At 32.9% G+C, this 19,471-nt stretch overlaps 4 protein-coding genes across 5 annotated transcripts; 3 read left to right on the top strand and 1 right to left on the bottom strand.

Annotated features, from left to right (window-relative positions):
* Nucleotides 1-574: 574 nt before the first annotated feature.
* LOC122608429 (purple acid phosphatase 3-like) lies at nucleotides 575-4,053 on the bottom strand. The gene is made up of 7 exons (XM_043781538.1): nucleotides 3,871-4,053; nucleotides 2,815-2,971; nucleotides 2,392-2,499; nucleotides 2,164-2,288; nucleotides 1,136-1,264; nucleotides 876-943; nucleotides 575-788 (listed from the first exon to the last, which is right to left on the bottom strand). Exons 1-7 carry the CDS (start codon nucleotides 4,051-4,053, stop codon nucleotides 575-577), a joined length of 984 nt encoding a protein of 327 aa, XP_043637473.1.
* Nucleotides 4,054-9,778: 5,725 nt separating this feature from the next.
* LOC122608839 (disease resistance protein RUN1-like) lies at nucleotides 9,779-10,820 on the top strand. Its single transcript, XM_043781917.1, has 2 exons — nucleotides 9,779-10,041; nucleotides 10,403-10,820. Exons 1-2 carry the CDS (start codon nucleotides 9,779-9,781, stop codon nucleotides 10,818-10,820), a joined length of 681 nt encoding a protein of 226 aa, XP_043637852.1.
* Nucleotides 10,821-11,644: 824 nt separating this feature from the next.
* LOC122608838 (disease resistance protein Roq1-like) lies at nucleotides 11,645-15,278 on the top strand. Its single transcript, XM_043781916.1, has 5 exons — nucleotides 11,645-12,144; nucleotides 12,422-13,514; nucleotides 13,598-13,879; nucleotides 14,885-15,046; nucleotides 15,138-15,278. The coding sequence occupies exons 1-5, from the start codon at nucleotides 11,645-11,647 to the stop codon at nucleotides 15,276-15,278; spliced, it is 2,178 nt and encodes a 725-aa protein (XP_043637851.1).
* Nucleotides 15,248-16,736, top strand: LOC122608073. Of its 2 annotated transcripts, XM_043781161.1 has the most exons (3): nucleotides 15,248-15,635; nucleotides 15,741-15,934; nucleotides 16,030-16,736. In XM_043781161.1, the coding sequence occupies exons 1-3, from the start codon at nucleotides 15,446-15,448 to the stop codon at nucleotides 16,564-16,566; spliced, it is 921 nt and encodes a 306-aa protein (XP_043637096.1). In that variant the 5' UTR covers nucleotides 15,248-15,445; the 3' UTR covers nucleotides 16,567-16,736. The 2 variants fall into 2 exon arrangements, with proteins under 2 accessions (XP_043637096.1, XP_043637095.1); XM_043781160.1 differs by having other exon boundaries at nucleotides 15,248-15,934.
* Nucleotides 16,737-19,471: the final 2,735 nt, after the last annotated feature.

Raw genomic sequence — 19,471 nt, 5'->3', positions numbered from 1 at the left:
AACTAATAAGAGTAAAAGCTGTAATTTGAAATGGCTAATAGACCCCGAATCCTTCTTTTATTAACCATTGTAATATGTAACTTTTGTATTAATACATCACTTTGCTTGTATCAAAACCTATCATATATAAAGTACTAATATCTTTGTTGTTCAAGAGAAAAACTTTACATATGAACATAGAAATGAATGGCAATGGCATTGTATACACCATGATTCGATAAAAACTTAAAACGATCCATGTCGAGCTACTATATGATCTTGTTCATGTTAAATCACAAAGATGGTGGCGTAGAGGTAAAGTCTTGGTCCCTAAGGATGGAAATACTTGGAATTCTCACGTTCAAATCATTTGAGGAAAAAATACACCAACAACGATTCCGGGCTATCAGAAAGCACGTGGTCGCCCTGGGATTAGTCGGTTCGCAAAACGACTCGGATATCATGGTTAAAATAAGGATCTTATTTTTAGCCAGTAAAACTTAACTTCATGTAAAGATAGTCTTTGTATTAAATTTAATTGCTGACAGTTAATCAGATACAAATAGTAACAGAACATGTCTGGGGCTCTTAAGTTTTACAAGAAACTATGTGGGCTTTCTGAGGCACTCCACTTGTGTAATATGTTCCCAAAGATATCATAAAAGGCCACATTCAAGTCATTTTCTCTAACTTCCACGGCCATGAAACCTTGGCCGTCGTAGAAGAACTTCATTTCGTTAAGGTTCTCTAGATTGAAGTCACCCCGCCATGCCTTTGATCCACCTCCACTTGTTAGAAACTGAAGCTGACTGCAAACAAGTAGTAAAATTTTCATTAATACCTAAAATATAATATTTTTTAAGTAACTTTTATATAACAGAAAAGTGTAAGTGTACCTGTTTGAACTACTAATATGCTGCAAACAATGGTCATGCCCATTGATGTATAAATTCACATCATTTTCCTACAATTATTCATACGTTATTCATATGGCAGATAATGGGTTACAATAGACAAGAAAGTAACAAGTGATGTGTATGTTTGTATTATTGACTAGTTCCAAGTTCTAGATAATATATTATACTGGATATATACATGAAGAATGGGCAGAAATTTGTCCTGAAGCTCTAGATAATAAATACTCGTATTTGTATACCTGAAGAATGGGCAGAAGTTTGTCAAGAAGCTCTAGAGTACTGCCATGAACGCCAGCACTGAATAATGTATGATGTCCCACTACGATTTTCCATCTGGCAGTTGATTCTTTTAAAGCTACTTCCACATTCTGCATATCATTGGCATATGCAACACTTTGTTGGTTTATATTTATACTAAATTAAAGATTACCTTTGCCTTGTCAACTATAATACATTATGAAGTTGTAACGCCCAAATTTAGAACTACGGATTTTCAAAAACTTTTAATTTCAATAAGCAGCGTTAGAAAATCGGAAACGTCCCGTTAAAAATTTAATAGAACCCATACAAATGAGTTAATCAACAAAACAAGGTGTGTTACCAATTGCATCATAACAAAATATGCAGATGCATAATGGATACTCGTGTGATGAAGCGACCCAATACACCTTGTGAGGTGTTGTAACAAAGTCAGTTCAAACTAAACAGGTGTATAAAGAATGATAGCATAGTGTCATGTGAACTATAAAAGATAATGTTTCGGTAAAGTAAAAAAAAATAGTTATTATTTTTTATAATTAAAAGTTATAAAAGTATAAGTTTTGATAGATTAAATTGATGGTTAAATAAGGTATTGTACAAGGAGGGAAGTTTGCCTAAATGAATGAGGAAAGAATAATCAATAAATTGATAGAGATAGTACTGTAAGTGTGAAAATGTTCAAAATAGTTAATTAATACAGAGTAATGTCGATGCATATTTTTGTTTCATCAAACCATTGTTTGTATGTTTACATTACACTTTAGAAAGCATTTACAGTGTAAACACAAAAAATGCTTTGAAAAGTAGTAGAGTATATATGAGTATATATTTAGATAAAAAGCATGAAAAATTAGACTTAAATAAACAATTAAGACGGGATATAAACATAAACATCAAACTATAAACAAAGAGATCAATGGAGGATGCATGAGAGATTTAAAAATATTAAAATAATCACATGTTCCATATTCCGTTAATCCGTAGTATTTAATTCAAAAATAATCACCTTCAATAGTTGTGAAAGATACTCTTCTCTGGGAAGCACCCCTCTCCAATCATATTTTTGTTCTGTCTCATTGAAATACTTATCCTGAAATGGTGTTGTATCCACAAAAAAGAATTCCACATTTCCTGTATGTACAAATTCACAATTTAATAAGTTTCAACATTTTTATAAGTAGAAATTGGCTATTCCCACAAATAAAAAATATATATATAAAAAAAAAAAAATTACCAGCACTTAGAATAAAAGATCTAAGGCATAGCCATCTGTTATCCCTTTGGGTGAGGGCCGGGCTCAATTGTGCCAAGACATTACCCCTGTAGTCATGATTCCCTAGCACTACAAAAAATATCAAAAAAAATATTGTTATGTTTTCATAGATGTTTCTTGTCTTAGTTTTAATCTATAAGCAGTAGCGGAGCTATGTGGCAGCCACGGGTGGCCATGACAACCCCACAATATCTATAAAACTCTATAATTATAGTACTATTTTTATGTATTTATTTAATAATTTAAAGGTAATTGGCAACCCCAGATTAATACAGTTTAATTTTATAGTATAACTATTATGCTTATTAGTATAAAAAAAACTATTCGACAACCCCAGATTGAATATCCTGACTCCGCTACTGTCTGTAAGTTAATTGGACTTACCGGAATACCATTGTTTTTGTAAGCTAGGAGCAGTATAAATATTTGTAAAAGAGTCGTAAAATGCTGGATCATCTTCGTCGACTAATCCATTGTCGTAAAAGTTGTCACCGGTCGAGATAATAAAATCAACATGATTTTTCTCCCCCACGTTTCCCATCTAAATTAACGATCATTGTATACTTAAGGTACAATTACAAAGACTTAATAGCAGATTGTATATATAAAGCAAATGTAAAACGGATATATATGATGTGGTGTTATTTAAAGAACATATACCCGACAAGTAAATCCCAATGAGCTAGATATACTATACAATTTTATTTATTGTAAATTTAAAAAAGAATTTCCTTTTGTCTCTTTCAATAATAGATGATCCAGATGATTAGTTCCATTTATTATAACTAGCTAATAAGAATTTCTTTCTTTCATCGATAAATGTTTCACATAAATTGGCAAATATAATATACATATGCAAAACTCTTAATTAATCCTCTTAAAATTAAAATTATGCTAATTACAAAATCATGATATGAGATTAGGAAAAAAAGTTGATACAATCTACAAGTCTTTGATGATTTTAAAGATTAATCATTTCCAATTACTTTTACAAAACATATATAATCAACCAATTATACGTACTCTCGCCGTTCATGAAACTGATATTAAATTTGAAATGTTAATTAATTACTTCGATCAGCATCATTCATGCATGATATAGTAATATAAATACGATGTGGATAAGATTATTTCTGTTTGAGTATAGTATAATAATAAGCGTATTAGAAGCTTCAATAAATGGCAAACACATGTCAATATGTAACATAGCATGGCAATTGATCATAAAATGCTTTTTTCTAATTGAAATTAATGTCATTTGTAGATATTAGATACATTTTTCGGACTCAAAAGTAAATTATATAATGATAATAATATAAAGACGGACTTGCATGGTAAGTAAACTTGTTAATTGGTTTTTATACTCGATCATTTACAATAAGAAATCTAAGCATGTTCATAGTTACTAGCTAACTTCAAAAAAATAGTTATTACTGTTACCTGGTAAGCAACATTGGATTGATTGTAGAGTCCTCTTCTACCCCAGTCACCCACGACCAAAAAGCTGAACGATCCGTCGGAGTTCACCTTATGTTCAAAACGTTTAAGCTCTGCCGCCGTCATTATCACCGTCACTGCCATAAATAACGACAAATAAATGATGGGGGACTTGATCATAGACATTGCAAGGCAGGAAGAGGGAGAGATATATATAGAAAGAGAGAATTAAGGTGTGATGAGATTGAAAGGTGGGGTGGTTTATATACAAGTTTTTACAACGCAGCCAACACTCCTTAATTAGTCCTCTCTTGATATATCGAATTTAATAGTAATTTTTATCAACAAATCCAAAAATCATTGATGAGTGGCATTTGAGGCATTATCCAACAGATTTATAAACTAGTCATGCAAAAATACAAAAATAAAAGTAAAGAGATTTTTCCGTATTGAATAAGATATTGATTTTGTCGACGTATAAAAATAATAACTACTATATCTAAATTTGCAAATTAAAAAGTTCGGGAGCTTAATTAATTTTCGTATAAAGTATTGTGCCATATGTTGCACATGAAGGAACTTGGTGACAATCGGAAAATTATTTAATAAATAGCTCATTTCTCACGAAGTTCAAATGAGATAATTAAGAAGAATTATTAAAACTGGCATAGGAATTGAACATTCCCTTTGTATGAGGTCTTGTGTTCAAGTCTTGGGGAAGACATACGAATTAAGTCCTTTTATGAGGGTTTGGCTTGGGTATACCCAGGTTCAAGTCTGAGAGGGCAGGATTTATCCCTGTTAATAATCGTGCTTTAAGCCGGATTAGTAGGGGGTTTTCCCCCATCGGGTATTTGAAATAGGCATTTCTACTTCAAGTGAGCCCTCTAGCGCGAACCCGGTTAACTTACTTATGTTAGACCTCTCACTGTCGAATCACGATACGAAGTTTCCAACAAAATTCACTTTAAAAAAAGAAAAATTAAAACGGACACATTTCTTTCGAGGGTTTTGACTTTAGCGTTGGTGATGATTTTTGATGTTGAAAAAACAAAACATCATTAAGAAAGTGAGTAAGTGAGAGTAAAAAACTATTTTTTTAATTTGAAACCAAAATATGTTTGTTTAGATTTTTTTTGAAAATCAACAGATTTTAGGAAAAACAAAAATAATAATACTAATGCAAATGCAAATGTTAAAAGCAATATCATGATACAACAATAAATCCAGAAAATTAATATCTAACGAATTCTTATATTTGTTATATTACATGACATGCATCTAACCCATTTATATTAACATTGAATAACACTTTACCCGCATAATGCGGCGGTAGTCTTGACGCCGATGATGTAGTGGTGGACGCGACATTTGGTGGTAGATGAGGCATCGAGTATTTGGTTAATGAATACTCGATTGATAATTAATTAATGAAAGTATTTTAAAAAATAAGGATTGATAATGTAATTTAATCATCAATGTTAAGAGGATAGTGTAAGTAAAAATATTTTAAAGAGTACTAAGAGAAAATGTTACATATTTTTTAACACTTTCAAAAATAAAGTACTATTTTTTTTATTATATAATACTCCATCTGTCCCATCAAATGTGTTCACTTTTAAGTTTTTAAAGATAATTTTTTCAACTTTGACCTTGAATATTTTTGTTTGTGTTATATAATATTCGATGAAAGTTATACCAATGTAAACATATGTAAAACTCAATAAATTTATATAATTTTCATTAAGTATTATACAACACAAACAAAGATATTCAAGGTCAAAGTTATAAAAAAAATTGACTTTAAAAGTTTAAAAGTGGACACATTTAGTGGAATGTAGGGAGTATAAATAATTACAATGCAGTTCTCAAAATATTAACGTTCTACCACATAATTAATATTTAATCTAAATTTAATCCTCATTAAATCAATGCCATCTATTTTTTGTTAGACTATGTAATATTAAGTAGATATGAACTGTATTTGCATAGTTATTATATATAAGGTGTTCGTTTGTTAACACAAATCTTTAATCTTTAGTTTAGTTGTAATTAATTAGTTTTTGAGCTTTAGCTCAATGGTTGAAAAATCACCCCCTTTTTATGAGGTCTTGTGTTCAAGCCGTGAGAAAGACATATAAATTAAGTCCGTTTATGAGGGCTTGCCGGCTTGGCATAGGTATATCCATGTTCAAGTCCAGGGGGCAGTTTACCTCTATTGATCGTCGTGCCTTCAAGCGGATTAGTAGGGCCCCCCATCGGGTATTTGAAATAGGCATTTCTACTTCGGGTGAGCTCTCTAGTGCGTACCCAGTTAAGACAACGTATGCTAGATTTCCCGCTATCGAATCGCGACACGAAGTTTCCAGCGAAATTCACCTTAAAGAAAAAACATACTAGTTAAGAAAACTTAAAATAAAAAATCCATCAAACATTCTAGGCTCAAATTCTCGCGTTCTCACTTACCTTATAGTCATCACACGTTCTAGTGAAGGTTATCTCACGTTTTTGGGTCACATTTTAATAAATTAATCCATAAAAAACTTACTATTTACTCATTCTGCATTAAATAATAAAAAAATTAGTATGAAAGAGCTTCATACTTAAGTTTAAGTACATAACAACCACACGATCATATATATTTTATAATATAAATTCAAGTTAGCTTATCTACTTTTCTTTTTTAATTTTAACAACCCAAGTTTTACTTTTATTTTTTCTGTTTTTGACACAAGAACTTTACTTTTCTTTACATTCCGCCAAGATAAAAAAAACACCAACGTCGTAGCCGTTGTAAGCTAGTAAGTCCGAAATCCAATCTATAACTTGTAACTTATACTATATGTCCTTTCCAGTCAATAACTTATATTATATTGTCCTTTCCAATACCTATATTATATGTCCTTTCCAATGGGTTGAAGGGTGCACCAGATCACTCGAAAGGCTTGTTGACGTCAAAAAAAAGAAACCATTAGAGCTTAAAGTTGGAGATAAGGTGATATTAGAAGTATAATCTTGGAAAGATATTACCCGCTACAGGAAGCAAGGAAAGTTGAATAAAAAATAAATTGAAACATTTGAGATACTAGACACTGTCGCTTCAGTCACATATTGCTTACAACTATTTAAACATTGGGCTGCATTCATGATATTTTTCATGTCTGAAAAAGTGTATATTAGAAGAAACAATGGTCATGCCTAAAGTTGAGATCCGGATCGACAACCAGTTTGTCAAAACTCTTATAGAAATAATCGATTAGGAAAGCCAACGATTGAAACATAGAAGAATCTCTAATAGTGAAAATTCGTTAGACTGACCAAGAGGTAATAAATACACATGGGAATGTGAACACCAATAGTGAAAATTCTTTAGACCGACCAAGTGTTGATGTCTTAAAATATGTTATTTGGAGAAAATTCGTTAAAATATGTCCCTATTGGTAATTTGGACCAAAATTGTTGAAAAAGTTTCAAAGACAGAGATCAAAAACGTAATTTCAGAAAGTCAAAGACGAAATTTGTAACTTCATGCAAGCCACAAGGACCAAAAGTGTAACTAAGTCTATATAATTATAGGAATCTGGACAGGGACCAGACTCAAGAGTGGACTAAAGAGTTTTTTGTGTGTGTGTGTTTGGTTATGTCTTCCAGTCAAAGTCAAAGTCAAAGTCAACGTCAACCAAAATGAAAACTATTTATGTGAATTTATCATGATGGTTGTTTATGACAATAATAATAAGGGTAAATTACAAAAATCATACTTAAGGTTTGTTCAAAACTACATTGGTCACACCTACAATTTAAAAATTACACGAGACATACCCATCATTGTCAAAAACTTACACTGGCCATACCTATCGCTGACGGTTGTCTATTTGGCCGTTAAGTTAAGTCACATGCCGTGCATGTGAGGTATCAAAATCGTAATTTAATGCATACTTTAGGTATTATTCTTGTAATTTTCATTCTAAAATAAATAATTGTTAAGAATCTTAGAGTTTTATTTATAATTGAGTTATTAAGTTGGGTATATATGATATTTATCATAAAAAAATATATTTTTATTTAATTAAAAATATAACGAGAAAAATAGTTGATACATGAATGCATTTATTATTATATATGTCATTATTATTTTGTTATATATGTATAGTGAATATAACAAAGATGAAAACCATGAAAACCACTAAAATTTTCACTTTTGTACTATTATATTATTATATTAATTTTTTTTTTATGATTTATATATATTTCCCTATAAAGAAAAAATCCTCTTTTATTTTATATAATTTTACCTTTGAATTACAAGAATTGCCTTTGAGTTTTTGTGTTTAGTCCTTAATGAATTAATTTACACACTAAACCTTTATTTTAATAACAATTTAAGCCCTTATCTTTTAAAAATTTTCTAATATCACAATTACATCAACCTACACCACTTGACTCCACCACCACCATGAATACTACCATCACCGACACCACTATACCGCCTCCTCCACCATTGTCGCTGCATTGCAAGGGTACCATGCTTGTTATTTTTAATAGAAACCAATTTAAAAAGATATAAAACAAAAGAATTTTAAAAGGCAATATAATAAATGAAATATAAATATAAATATCTTAATAATTTTTTATTAGGGTAAATTACACATATGATACCCGGAGTATACACGAAATTACGATTTTGATACCTCACATGCACGACACGTGACTTTACTTAACGGTCAAATAGACGACCGTCAGTGATAGGTATGGTCAATGTAAGTTTGTGACTAATGTAGTTTTGAACAAACCTCAGCTATCATTTTTGTAATTTATCCTAATAATAATGATAAATTACAAACTCTCGGGCTGCATTCTTGAGTTTTTTTCCAAAAGAAAAGAAAGGGAAAGATAAGAAAAATTACCTTTTTGCATTCTTGAGTTTTTTTCCCAAAAGAAAAGAGAGTGAAAGGGAAGGAAAAATCAAGGTTTTTTCCCCCAAAAGTTTTCTGGCCATTTTGGCCTGATTTGAAAGGAAACTCGTGGAAGTGGTGGTTGCAGGTTTCCGGTGGTGGTTGCGTTGTAGGGGGTGGTTGCAGGTTTCCGGTGGTGGTTGCGTGGAAGGGGTGGTTGCAGGTGGAAAGGGTGGTTTCCGGCGGTGGTTGCAAGTTTCCGGCGGTGGTTGCAGGTTTCCGGCGATTGTTCCAATTATTTTTCTTTCACTTTCCTTTCAAACTCAAGAATGACTTTTATAAATCTAATCTTCTATCTTTTCTTCCCTTATCCAATCTTCCCCTTTCTTTTTTTTAAAAAAATCTCAAGAATACACTCTCACAGTTTTGCCGGATGCTCTGTTTAGAGATTTCAGGAATTCGCTGTAATCACTTCAACGTACTTCAAAGCTTTTGATCAATTATGGATCCAGGTTATACCATTTTAAGAGCTTCTATTTTGAGTGGTAAGTCATGTTAACCTTTAAATATTGTCCCTATGGATCTTTTATTATGGATTCTATATTTCTATTTCTATTATATATACATAGTTCAGATTTTAGGTTATTAACTTATAAGTTATAATAAAGGGAATAACTTAATGACATAATTTGAGGAAACAGAGGGTTGTATTTAGCTAATCAGAACCTTCTTTTTAATATATTTTAAGATAAGATTAAGATAAGATAATTAGATTGTACATGTTCGACTTATATAAATGCCCCAACCAAATTGATATACTTTGTTCTTGATTATTTTTTTGTTTGCTGATATTGTTTATTGATTAGGGATCCACATTGTATTGTTCAGTTTTTTGTTTGAATAATTTATTTGTATAAATACATATTATGTCAATGTCATGTAGATTGCTGGAGAGTTAAAAAACATTAATATCCATACAAGTACTTACAATTCACCTGTGGTCTTCAAACACGTCAATGGCATTTTCAATGGCGTCTTCGTCAAACTCTGCTCCACCATCGTCCTCTAGGTCATGGAGATATGATGTATTTCTTAGTTTTAGAGGAGTGGATGTTCGTAAGACCTTTGTTGATCATCTCTACTCCGCTCTTATAGGGATGAGGGGGCTAATCGTGATGCCCATATTCTATGATGTGGATCCCTTGCAAGTTAGGAAGCAACAAGGGAATTCCGGAAAGGCATTTGCCAAACAAGAAGTAAAGAACATCAGCAAAGTTTTGTTTACATGGGTAAAAGTACCCTTTACCTAAAATAAAGAAAACATCAAAAAAGTGGAATTAGAGAAAAGCACTTGTTGATGCAACATTGCTGAATGGGAACACAAGAACATTGCCGACGGGTCATTTTCTTTCTTTCTTAAATTAATCGTTGGCTTCTCATTTCACATGAATACAATTATAGATCATAAGCCAAACATGGGTAATAAAGGTACTGTCTCTAATATTCACTTTGGTGTTGTGGTTCTATTTTAATCGAATGTCTCAAATTTACTTACAGTTCCTTTGCCTTATTTTGTATGGTAAGTTACCACTTTGTGAATGTGATCACATGCTAATTATCCATATATATCCAATTCGCAGGCATGAAACAAAAGTCATCAAAGAAATTGTTGATGATATTCAAGATAGATTGTTTCCCTTGGAATCAGATGTTGATGAAGAGCTTGTTGGAATGAGAGAGCGATTGCAAGATTTGATATCACAGTTAGAAATTAGGACGAGTGATGTGCAAATGGCTGGGATATGGGGAAAGACTACTCTCGCGTCTTCTGTTTATAAGCAAATATCTCGCCATTTCCATGGTCATTGTGTTGTGGCCAATATTCGTGAGGCGTCAAGCAAACATGGTTTAGAAACTCTGCAACAAAAGATTCCATCGACTCTCTTAAAAATAGAAGTAGAAGTGCAGAGTGTTGAAGAAGGAAAACACATAATGAAGAGTAGGTTATGTAATAGATTTAGGTTTCTTATGCTGCTGGGATGCATGGGAGTATTGTAATTGATGGCAGCAGTTACTACAATCCATGCTTCAGGTATGTATGTCTCGTTCTTTGTTTTCTAATCTAAATCATTTAAACTTTATATACATTTAGTTATACATAGTAAATTTATAGTTTAAAAAATTTGTAATAAACTACTAGGAATATAATCAGGGAAGGGCTTGTGAGAGGGAATACCCGTACACTGTAAAGGTGATAAGGCTTTTTCAAAATTACTAAGTGAACAGATGCAAACATTACATCAAATGTATAACACCCCTTTAGTATAGGCTTACCCATTGTTATTAAGGTATTGAATAAAAAATCCCAAAACTTTCTTTTATAAAACTAACACCCCTTGAGATATAAAATAAAATAAAGAGAGCGCTATTGCCTATTTTTTATATACCCCATCAAAAAAAGTCAATGAGCTTCGAAATAAAATACAAAAGTCAACGCAAACGAAAAATGCTGAATGCAATGCATTGTGTATATTTTAATTTTTTATATTCCCTCCGAGAGAGCTGTACAATTATTTGAAGAATACAACACAAAGTCAACTTTGAAGAAAGTCAAAAACCTTAACCAGCCAAACAAATTATTCCCTTCAAGAGAGCTTTGAACATTTCTTTGATGATATCTGATTTCTTTGCTGTTTGTAATTTTTTTGATTCTTTTCAAGTTCATTTCTTTGTTGCAAATGAAATGTTCGATCAAATGCCCCAACCAAATTGATTTTCCGCTATTTAACTTGGACTTTCAGAACCAAGTTGTTTTAGGAGTGCCCTTTCTATATCTTTAATAAAGGGTATGCAGTAGAATTCACTAGTGGTTAAACGCGTCAATGGCATCTTCATCATCTTCTAACTCTGCTCAAGAGTCTTCGTCTCGGTCATGGAAATACGATGTATTTCTTAGTTTTAGAGGAGAAGATACTCGCAAGGCCTTTGTAGATCATCTCTTCTCTGCTCTTGTAGAACGACTTATCCGCGTTTACAAGGATGATGAATCGCTTCTCCGTGGTGAATCCATCGGTCCATCTTTGTTCAAAGCTATCGATGAATCACATATTGCTGTCATAGTATTCTCCAAGAACTATGCAGACTCTTCATGGTGTCTAGACGAACTTGTACATATTATGAAATGCAGGGATGAGAGAGGGTTAACTGTTATGCCCATATTCTATGACGTGGAACCCTCGGAAGTGAGAAATCAGAAAAGGAAGTTTGGAGAAGCATTTGCCAATCAAGAGGCAAAGAATGTCACTAAAGTTGAACTGTGGAGAAAAGCACTTTTTGATGCAAGTAACATTGCTGGGTGGGAACCCAAGCACATTGCCAATGGGTATTCTTTTTTTATTCTTGTTTAAAGTTTCTACATAGCTTAATGCGTATTTTTTATGGATGGTATATAATTGTGTACCTTATAGTTTTCAGAGTTATTTAATACATTCGATTGTACCTTTTATGGAAATTAAGATAGCTCAAGCTTGAGCTAGGGTTGTTTAGAGCCCTTTGTTTATAACTTGCTACTTATAATTCCTTTTCATTGATTTGTGTAGGTAATTACCACTTTGCTTATGTCAACATAAACTAATTATTCATATAATTCCACTCTGCAGGCATGAAAAAGAAGTCATCAAAGAAATTGTTGGTAAAATTCAAGATAGATTGTTTCCATTGGATTCAGATGTTGATGAAGAGCTTGTTGGAATAAGAGAGCGATTGCAAGATTTAATATCACAGTTAGAAATTGGGATGGGTGGTAGGCGCATGGTTGGGATATGGGGAATTGGCGGCAGTGGTAAGACTACTCTCGCGTCCTCTGTTTATACAGAAGTCTCTCACCATTTTCATGCTCATTGCTTTATTGCCAATATTCGTGAGAAAAGTAAACATGGTTTAGAAACCCTGCAACAAAAAATTTTATCGACTCTTTTGAAAAGAGAAGTAGAAGTGCAGAATGTTCAACAAGGAAAACATATAATAAAGAGTAGGTTATGTAACAGTAAAGTGTTGGTAATTCTTGATGATGTCGATCATCTAGGCCAACTACAGGCATTAGCTGGATCAACTCAATGGTTTGGAAGTGGGAGCCGAATAATAATCACAACTAGAGATGAACATTTGCTAAGAACTCACAGGGTAGATCACATCTCCCCCGTTAAATTATTATCCGATAAGGAGGCTATCTTGCTATTTTATAAGCATGCATATAATGAAACAGAGCCTCTAAAAGATTATAAGAAACTTTCATCCCGTGTGGTTTCTTATGCTGCCGGGCTGCCATTAGCACTTCATGTTTTAGGTTCTTTTCTATTTGACAAAGACAAGGAGGAGTGGATAAGTACCTTGGCCAAGTTAGAAGATATCCCAAATATCGAGGTTATGGATATACTAAGAATTAGTTATGAAGGGCTTGAAACTCTCCAGAAAGAGTTATTTTTGGATATTGCGTGTTTCTTCAGGTGGAAAAGCATAGATGAAGCCATGGAGATACTTGATGCTTGTGGCTTTCACCCTGTTATAGGGATAAGGATACTAAGACAAAAAGCTCTCTTAACTACTACGGATGGTAAGTTTGATATGCATGATTTGGTTCAAGAAATGGGACACTACATTGTTAGAGGGGAACATGCTAAGAATCCTGGAAAAAATAGCCGAGTTTGGAAAAACGAAGAAATCAGTAACATGTGTTATGGGGATTCAACAACGGTATAGATTTAGTTAGCTATTATTTCAAATATATATTATATACGTGCACTGAGTAACAAGATCAGTTTTCTTCTTTATTACAGGAAAATGACAAGATTGAAGCGATGCGTTATTATGGTCATTCATCGCGTTTATTCGAATTTATTTCAAACATGAAGAAACTAAGGTTGCTTAGTGTGGTTTTGTACCTTGATGATGACAGGGACAACCAAACTGAAGGGCCTTTTTTTCTGTCAAATGAATTGAGGTATTTTTATTGGGAAAGGTATCCGGCAAGTCCACTCCCAGACAGTTTTCAACCAATGAATCTTGTTGTTCTAAAATTGCATTACAGCTCGCAAAAAGAACTTTGGAATGGTCGCAAGGTAAGTAAATTACTATTAGTTCTGTGATTAACATATAAAAAGTTATGGATCCATTGAATTGAATAATGGCGGAGGCATTGAGTCAAAATAAACTAAGTTGAATTTTATCTATTTTTGTTAACAGTCTGTACTTAATAAAATATCACAATAAGTTTTTCTTTCAAATGAACCACAGTGAAGTATGTGATAAGCAAACCATTATTAATTTTATGTAAAGTAGAATGTAGAGACGACGTCTAACCATAAATGTGTAAAAACAATGTCTAACCAAAAAACTGTTTCTTCGTCGAGTTACACCATTTGAGTTAGTTTGACAATAAATTGCAATATTACCACACGTTTGTCATACTATCTGTCATAAAACACTAATATTAGAGCTGTCAATCACGTCAGGTTTGGGTTTGTGGGTTGGCGGGTTTTAATTTTTCAACCCTAACCCATCTCACTAAAAGTTTAAAGTCAGAAATCTCAACCCTGTCCTACAACCTATTAATCAGGACCCAACTCATGGAACTCATCAATACATTGTTTAAACAGATTGGTGGGTTGGTGGGTCGGTGGGTTGGTTTCGGATCAAATGGATTTCACATCAACATGTTGTGATCTTTTTTTCTACAAAAGTAAAGATTTAAAAAGGCTTAACAAACTAATACTTGTGCTTATGGAGTGTATTAAAAATAATCGGATTGTATTAACCAATATATCACAAGTTCACAACTTATACAACAATATGACAACCAAATGCTTGAGAAATGCATATGTGTTAGAAAAAAAATTTATTTAAAAAGTATCCGAGTTTACGGATCAATCTGACAACACACAAAAAACCATCTCTGGCCCGACCTAAAGAAAATCAGGTTGGCGGTCTGTCGGGTTGGTGGGTTTGCAGTTTGAGATTATATAATTCTAACCTGCTTTTTTTAGGGCTGCTTTTAGTTGGGTCAAACTCCTATCTAATATTACTGATACATAATCTTATTATTTGTATATGCTTGTATACACTAGTGTCTACCACATCTTAAAGTTCTTCAACTCTGTTTTATGAGCAATCTACTGAGCACACCAGATTTTGATGGACTCCCATGTCTTGAAACGTTAGTACTCCGATATTGTGACAAGTTAGAAGAGATCCACCCATCACTTGGAAATCGGAGAAGTCTTGAACACGTAAGTGTATTACGATATATCGTATATGTCTTAAACTCTGATATATATATAATAATTTCAGTTTTAACGTGTGTATGCTTGTATACATTAGCGGCTGCCACAGTTAAAAGTGCTTGAACTCTGTTATATGGAGAAGCTATTCAGCACACCAGATTTTAATGGACTCCCGTACCAGATTTTAATGGACTCCCGTATCTTCAAAAGCTTGAAATCAGTAATTGTGACAAGTTAATAGAGATTCACCCATCACTTGGAAATCATACGAGTCTTGGATACGTAAGTGTTAGATCTTGTAAGAAGCTTAGAACGTTCCCAATAATTGTTCAGACGAAAAATCTCAAGACCCTCGAAATAGAAAATTGCAATTCAATTCTTGAGTTGCCAAAGATCCAATCAAACATGGAAAGCTTGGTAAGTTTGTCTATGAATAGGATTAGGAAAAGAGTTGTTCCGTCTTCCGTTGGAGAACGTTATACACAACATGAGACGGTGTCCCATCAGTGTACACGAAAGATGAATCTGAGTAGCTTGCAAAAGTTGGAACTCAGTGGCTGGGGTTTGAAAGATGGAGAAATTCCATTTGATATTGGTGAGTTATCCAACTTAGAAGAGCTCAATCTTAGTCGCAATGATTTTTCACTATTAGGTTTCAGCTTGTCCCATCTTACTCGGCTAAAAACCCTCATCCTATCAGAATGCAAAAGGCTTGTCGAATTGCCTGAGCTCCCATCAAGCATAGCTGTTCTGGAAGCAGACTTTTGCGACTCACTTACAACCATCGGAAAAAATTATCACACAAATTTTAAATACTTATGTGAAGTTTCAATTCTGAGAAATTCGCGCGGAATTGTAGATGATGCGGGCAAATTAGTAGAATCCATGCTCCAGGTATATATATGGTTTGATTCTCTGTTTCTGTATCAATATAATAAATTAGTAATACATCCTTAACATAATTTAATAAATTGGTGTTAATTAATTAGGGAATGGGCATTGAGATTCCAGTAAGGAATAAACATATGGTGCAACTTCCAGAGAACTGGTGCAATGACTTTTATGGCTTGGTAATGTGTGTTTTCACAAAATATTCAACCCCATTGAGCTATACGATAATAATGGAGAAGATGATCAATTATGACAATTTATCGGAGCCGGATTGGCGTCGACAATATGTAGTGTCTTCCGGGAAGAGCATTGGTGGTGAAAGAACATGGGTGGGGTTTGTTTCATTTGCTGCACTAAGACACACTTCTTGGTGGCAAGAAACACCCAACACTCTTTTCGTTTCATTTGAAACTAAGTTACCAGATGAAGGATTTGGAATTGCACTCGTTCCCAAGAAAAGTGGAATTGCTCCAACGGAAACATCAACAGATTTTCTTGCATTCCCTCACTTAAACATTGTAGGCGACTCAACCTCTACATTAAAGATTTTGATCAGCTTCAACTCCAATGATAAGTCAGGTTTCTATGTTTCAGATACAATCATCAAACGAAACCAACTTCTATTTAGTGATTGAGTCATAAATTCTTATGAATTGTATTTTTTTTAACTTCATGTACCCGTCATGATAAACACGACGTAACTTAAGTGGCTAACTTGTTGATTGTTGTGGTTTATATATGTACGTTTGATTGAAAAACTAATGGTGGATGATACTTTAAGTTGGTTGTTTTGGTGCATCATATTTTTAAAGGGATCAGTGCATGCCTGTTTTGTTTTTGTGTCTATTTCACTTTAAAATCTCTGTTGTATGTACTCAAGTCTTGTGTTTTTCATTGATCATCTAGTTTAAAAAATAATGCACACATCAACAAAAACGAAAAATGTTAGAATACACACAATAGTTAAAAAATAATGATGTGAAAATTAATTTTATATCATAAAAAAGACATAACAAATCACCATGACTTGGTAAGTATGTTATTAAAATAGCTTGAATAAATAAACTAGAGCATAAGCTTGGTATGTTCAGAATGAAGATCACCATGGGTGGTCCCGCGTTCAATGAATTCACTTATTGACCTGCTGGATCACTGGATGTATTGTTTGGTCTTTTTAGTAGGGATGCTTTACCAGCATATGGACGGCAACATAAATATCCGTTTATGGACTGGGGCAACACATTAATGGATTTCGAAAGTCCATGACCATCTAAGTTTTTTTTTTTTTTGAACAGCCCATGACCATCTTAGTGATTTGAAGAGCTAGGGATGAAGTCTGTATTAACGTGTAAACCACAAGAACGATAAGTTTAATTAACTTTCTAGTTGTGTAAATTTGGATCAAGTCACAAGTTGCAAACTTATAATTAATTGTATTTTTATACTATAGTGATATATTATTATACATTGTTTATTATATATATATATTATATATTATATTTATTGTTACATTATTTTGTATTTTATCAATATAGTTTTGATCTTTTTATTGCGAGTTTAAGGATAAATTGTAAGTTTATGACTAAATGCTATTGAATATGTACCATTTTGATAAGATAATGAACTTATATTTTGTTTCCAAATACGTCACATATATAATTATACTATATAATGTAATATTTAAAAATATTCTGCCTTTTACGAGCCGAGTCACGTTTCGTGAGTCAAAATTACATGTTTTCGAGTCACGAATCAAAAATTATGAGTCAACAACTATGGTATAACCGAGTAATTATTTTCTTTCTATTATTTATTCTGTACGTAAGACTGGAGGACTAACGATGATATCAGGTATGCATTATGGGTAGAAAGCGTCAAGATTGAAAAGTTGGGAGCTGGTGTGGACTACTTTTGCAAAGAAGACTAAACATTGGATGCTGCTTGGAGAAGTCTCAAAAGAACAGACCATCATATGTCCACTGTGATGGTGGCTTATGACGGAAACATATTTTGTGTCTTGGGCAGTTTGATTGATTGATAATTACACCCAAAATCAAGCAGGTTCTTAATGCTTCTCTTACATTACCTATTTACTTTAATTACTCGTACTTCTTTTTCATAATTAGGTATAATTTGGCGTTTTGACTTTGTTGTTAGATTAATACTAGTAATAAAATAGATTATGCACGCACAGACGAAGTATTTGATTGAATGCCTCAATCATATTCATTTACTACTTTAACTACTTCTAAATTGGATAATATTATAATTAAAGATTATTTGTTACTGATTGTATTTTTTTCATATCCATTTAGAGTTGAATCAATCATTACAAGTAGAATCCACCACTTCTATACTTACTATGGGTATGTTTGGAAAAAGTAGCTATAGCTGCTATTTGTAGCTTTTAGTTGGAGATGTAAGCTTTAGCTTTTAGTTGTAGTTGTAAGCTATAGCCTTTATTTTGAAAAAACAGAATCGAGGCGCGTTTTGAGGCGAAACGGGGTTGTAGCGTAAATGAGGCGGCGCCTCAGGGTATTGGTTTGGTACGTACGCCTCGGGTTGTTGAGGTGGTGGAGAAGTGTATGAGGCGGAGAAACGGATCGAGGCGGTTCCTTATTTTTTTGGGCGGGCTATATCTATTTGGCAGCAAAAATAGGAGGCAATATCTATTTGGCGGGAAAATTGGAGCCAATAATATTATATGGCGGCAATTATTGGAGCCAATTATATATTTTTGGAGGGCATACCTTTACCTAAAATACTCTAAACATCAATTAATATAAATACAAAATAATATTGGGCGATCTAGGGCTCCATATGCTATCTTCCTCTTCTCATCTTAGATAGCAAGGATTGAAGGTATGTTTCTCTTCTTCAATTAATTCTCTTCTTCAATAATATTGTGAATAATTCTCTTCTTCAATTAAACAATCTAGGAAGCGAAAAAGTGCTCCAATAAATTTGATTGATGAGTCTGAAGATGAAGATGATTCGGTCCATGAAGCTGATGACTTGGGAGATGATGCAAATTATCTTATTTGATTGATTATGAACTTTATTTGATGTTTAGTATTTTCTTTTTTAATATAAGATATTAAATATATAGTTTTCTATATTTTTTTTATTAACGCCTCGACCTTACGACTCGATTCGCCTCGAGGCTTACGCCTCTTGAGGCAAAGGAAAAACGCCTCAAAACCTGTTTCCGTTTTTTTAAACCTTGGAAGTGTTTGGTATGGTAGCTGTAGTTGCAACTTCAAGAGGTATTTGTGTAACTTTTAAAGATTAAAAGCTTTATAAAAAATTTAAAGCTTTTGAATAGCGTTTCATTTTGGACCTCTTTCTTTCAAATAAAAGTTAAAGTTAGTTGCATCTAAACAAAACTTTAACACTTTAGGAGCTTTTAGTTTAATATAAAAAGTTAAAGCTCCTGAAGTGCCAAACTCAATAACTAAGACAAGTATTATTTTTCTTTGAAATAGGTTCCATATAACACGAATAGCCTACTCACTTCTTTTTCTTTCTTCACTTCCACGA

This window comes from Erigeron canadensis, chromosome 7 (genome assembly GCF_010389155.1).
Source record: "Erigeron canadensis isolate Cc75 chromosome 7, C_canadensis_v1, whole genome shotgun sequence".
NCBI lineage: Eukaryota > Viridiplantae > Streptophyta > Magnoliopsida > Asterales > Asteraceae > Erigeron > Erigeron canadensis.
Note: the sequence above shows the minus strand (reverse complement) of the source record. Positions and strands in the feature narration are given on the sequence as shown.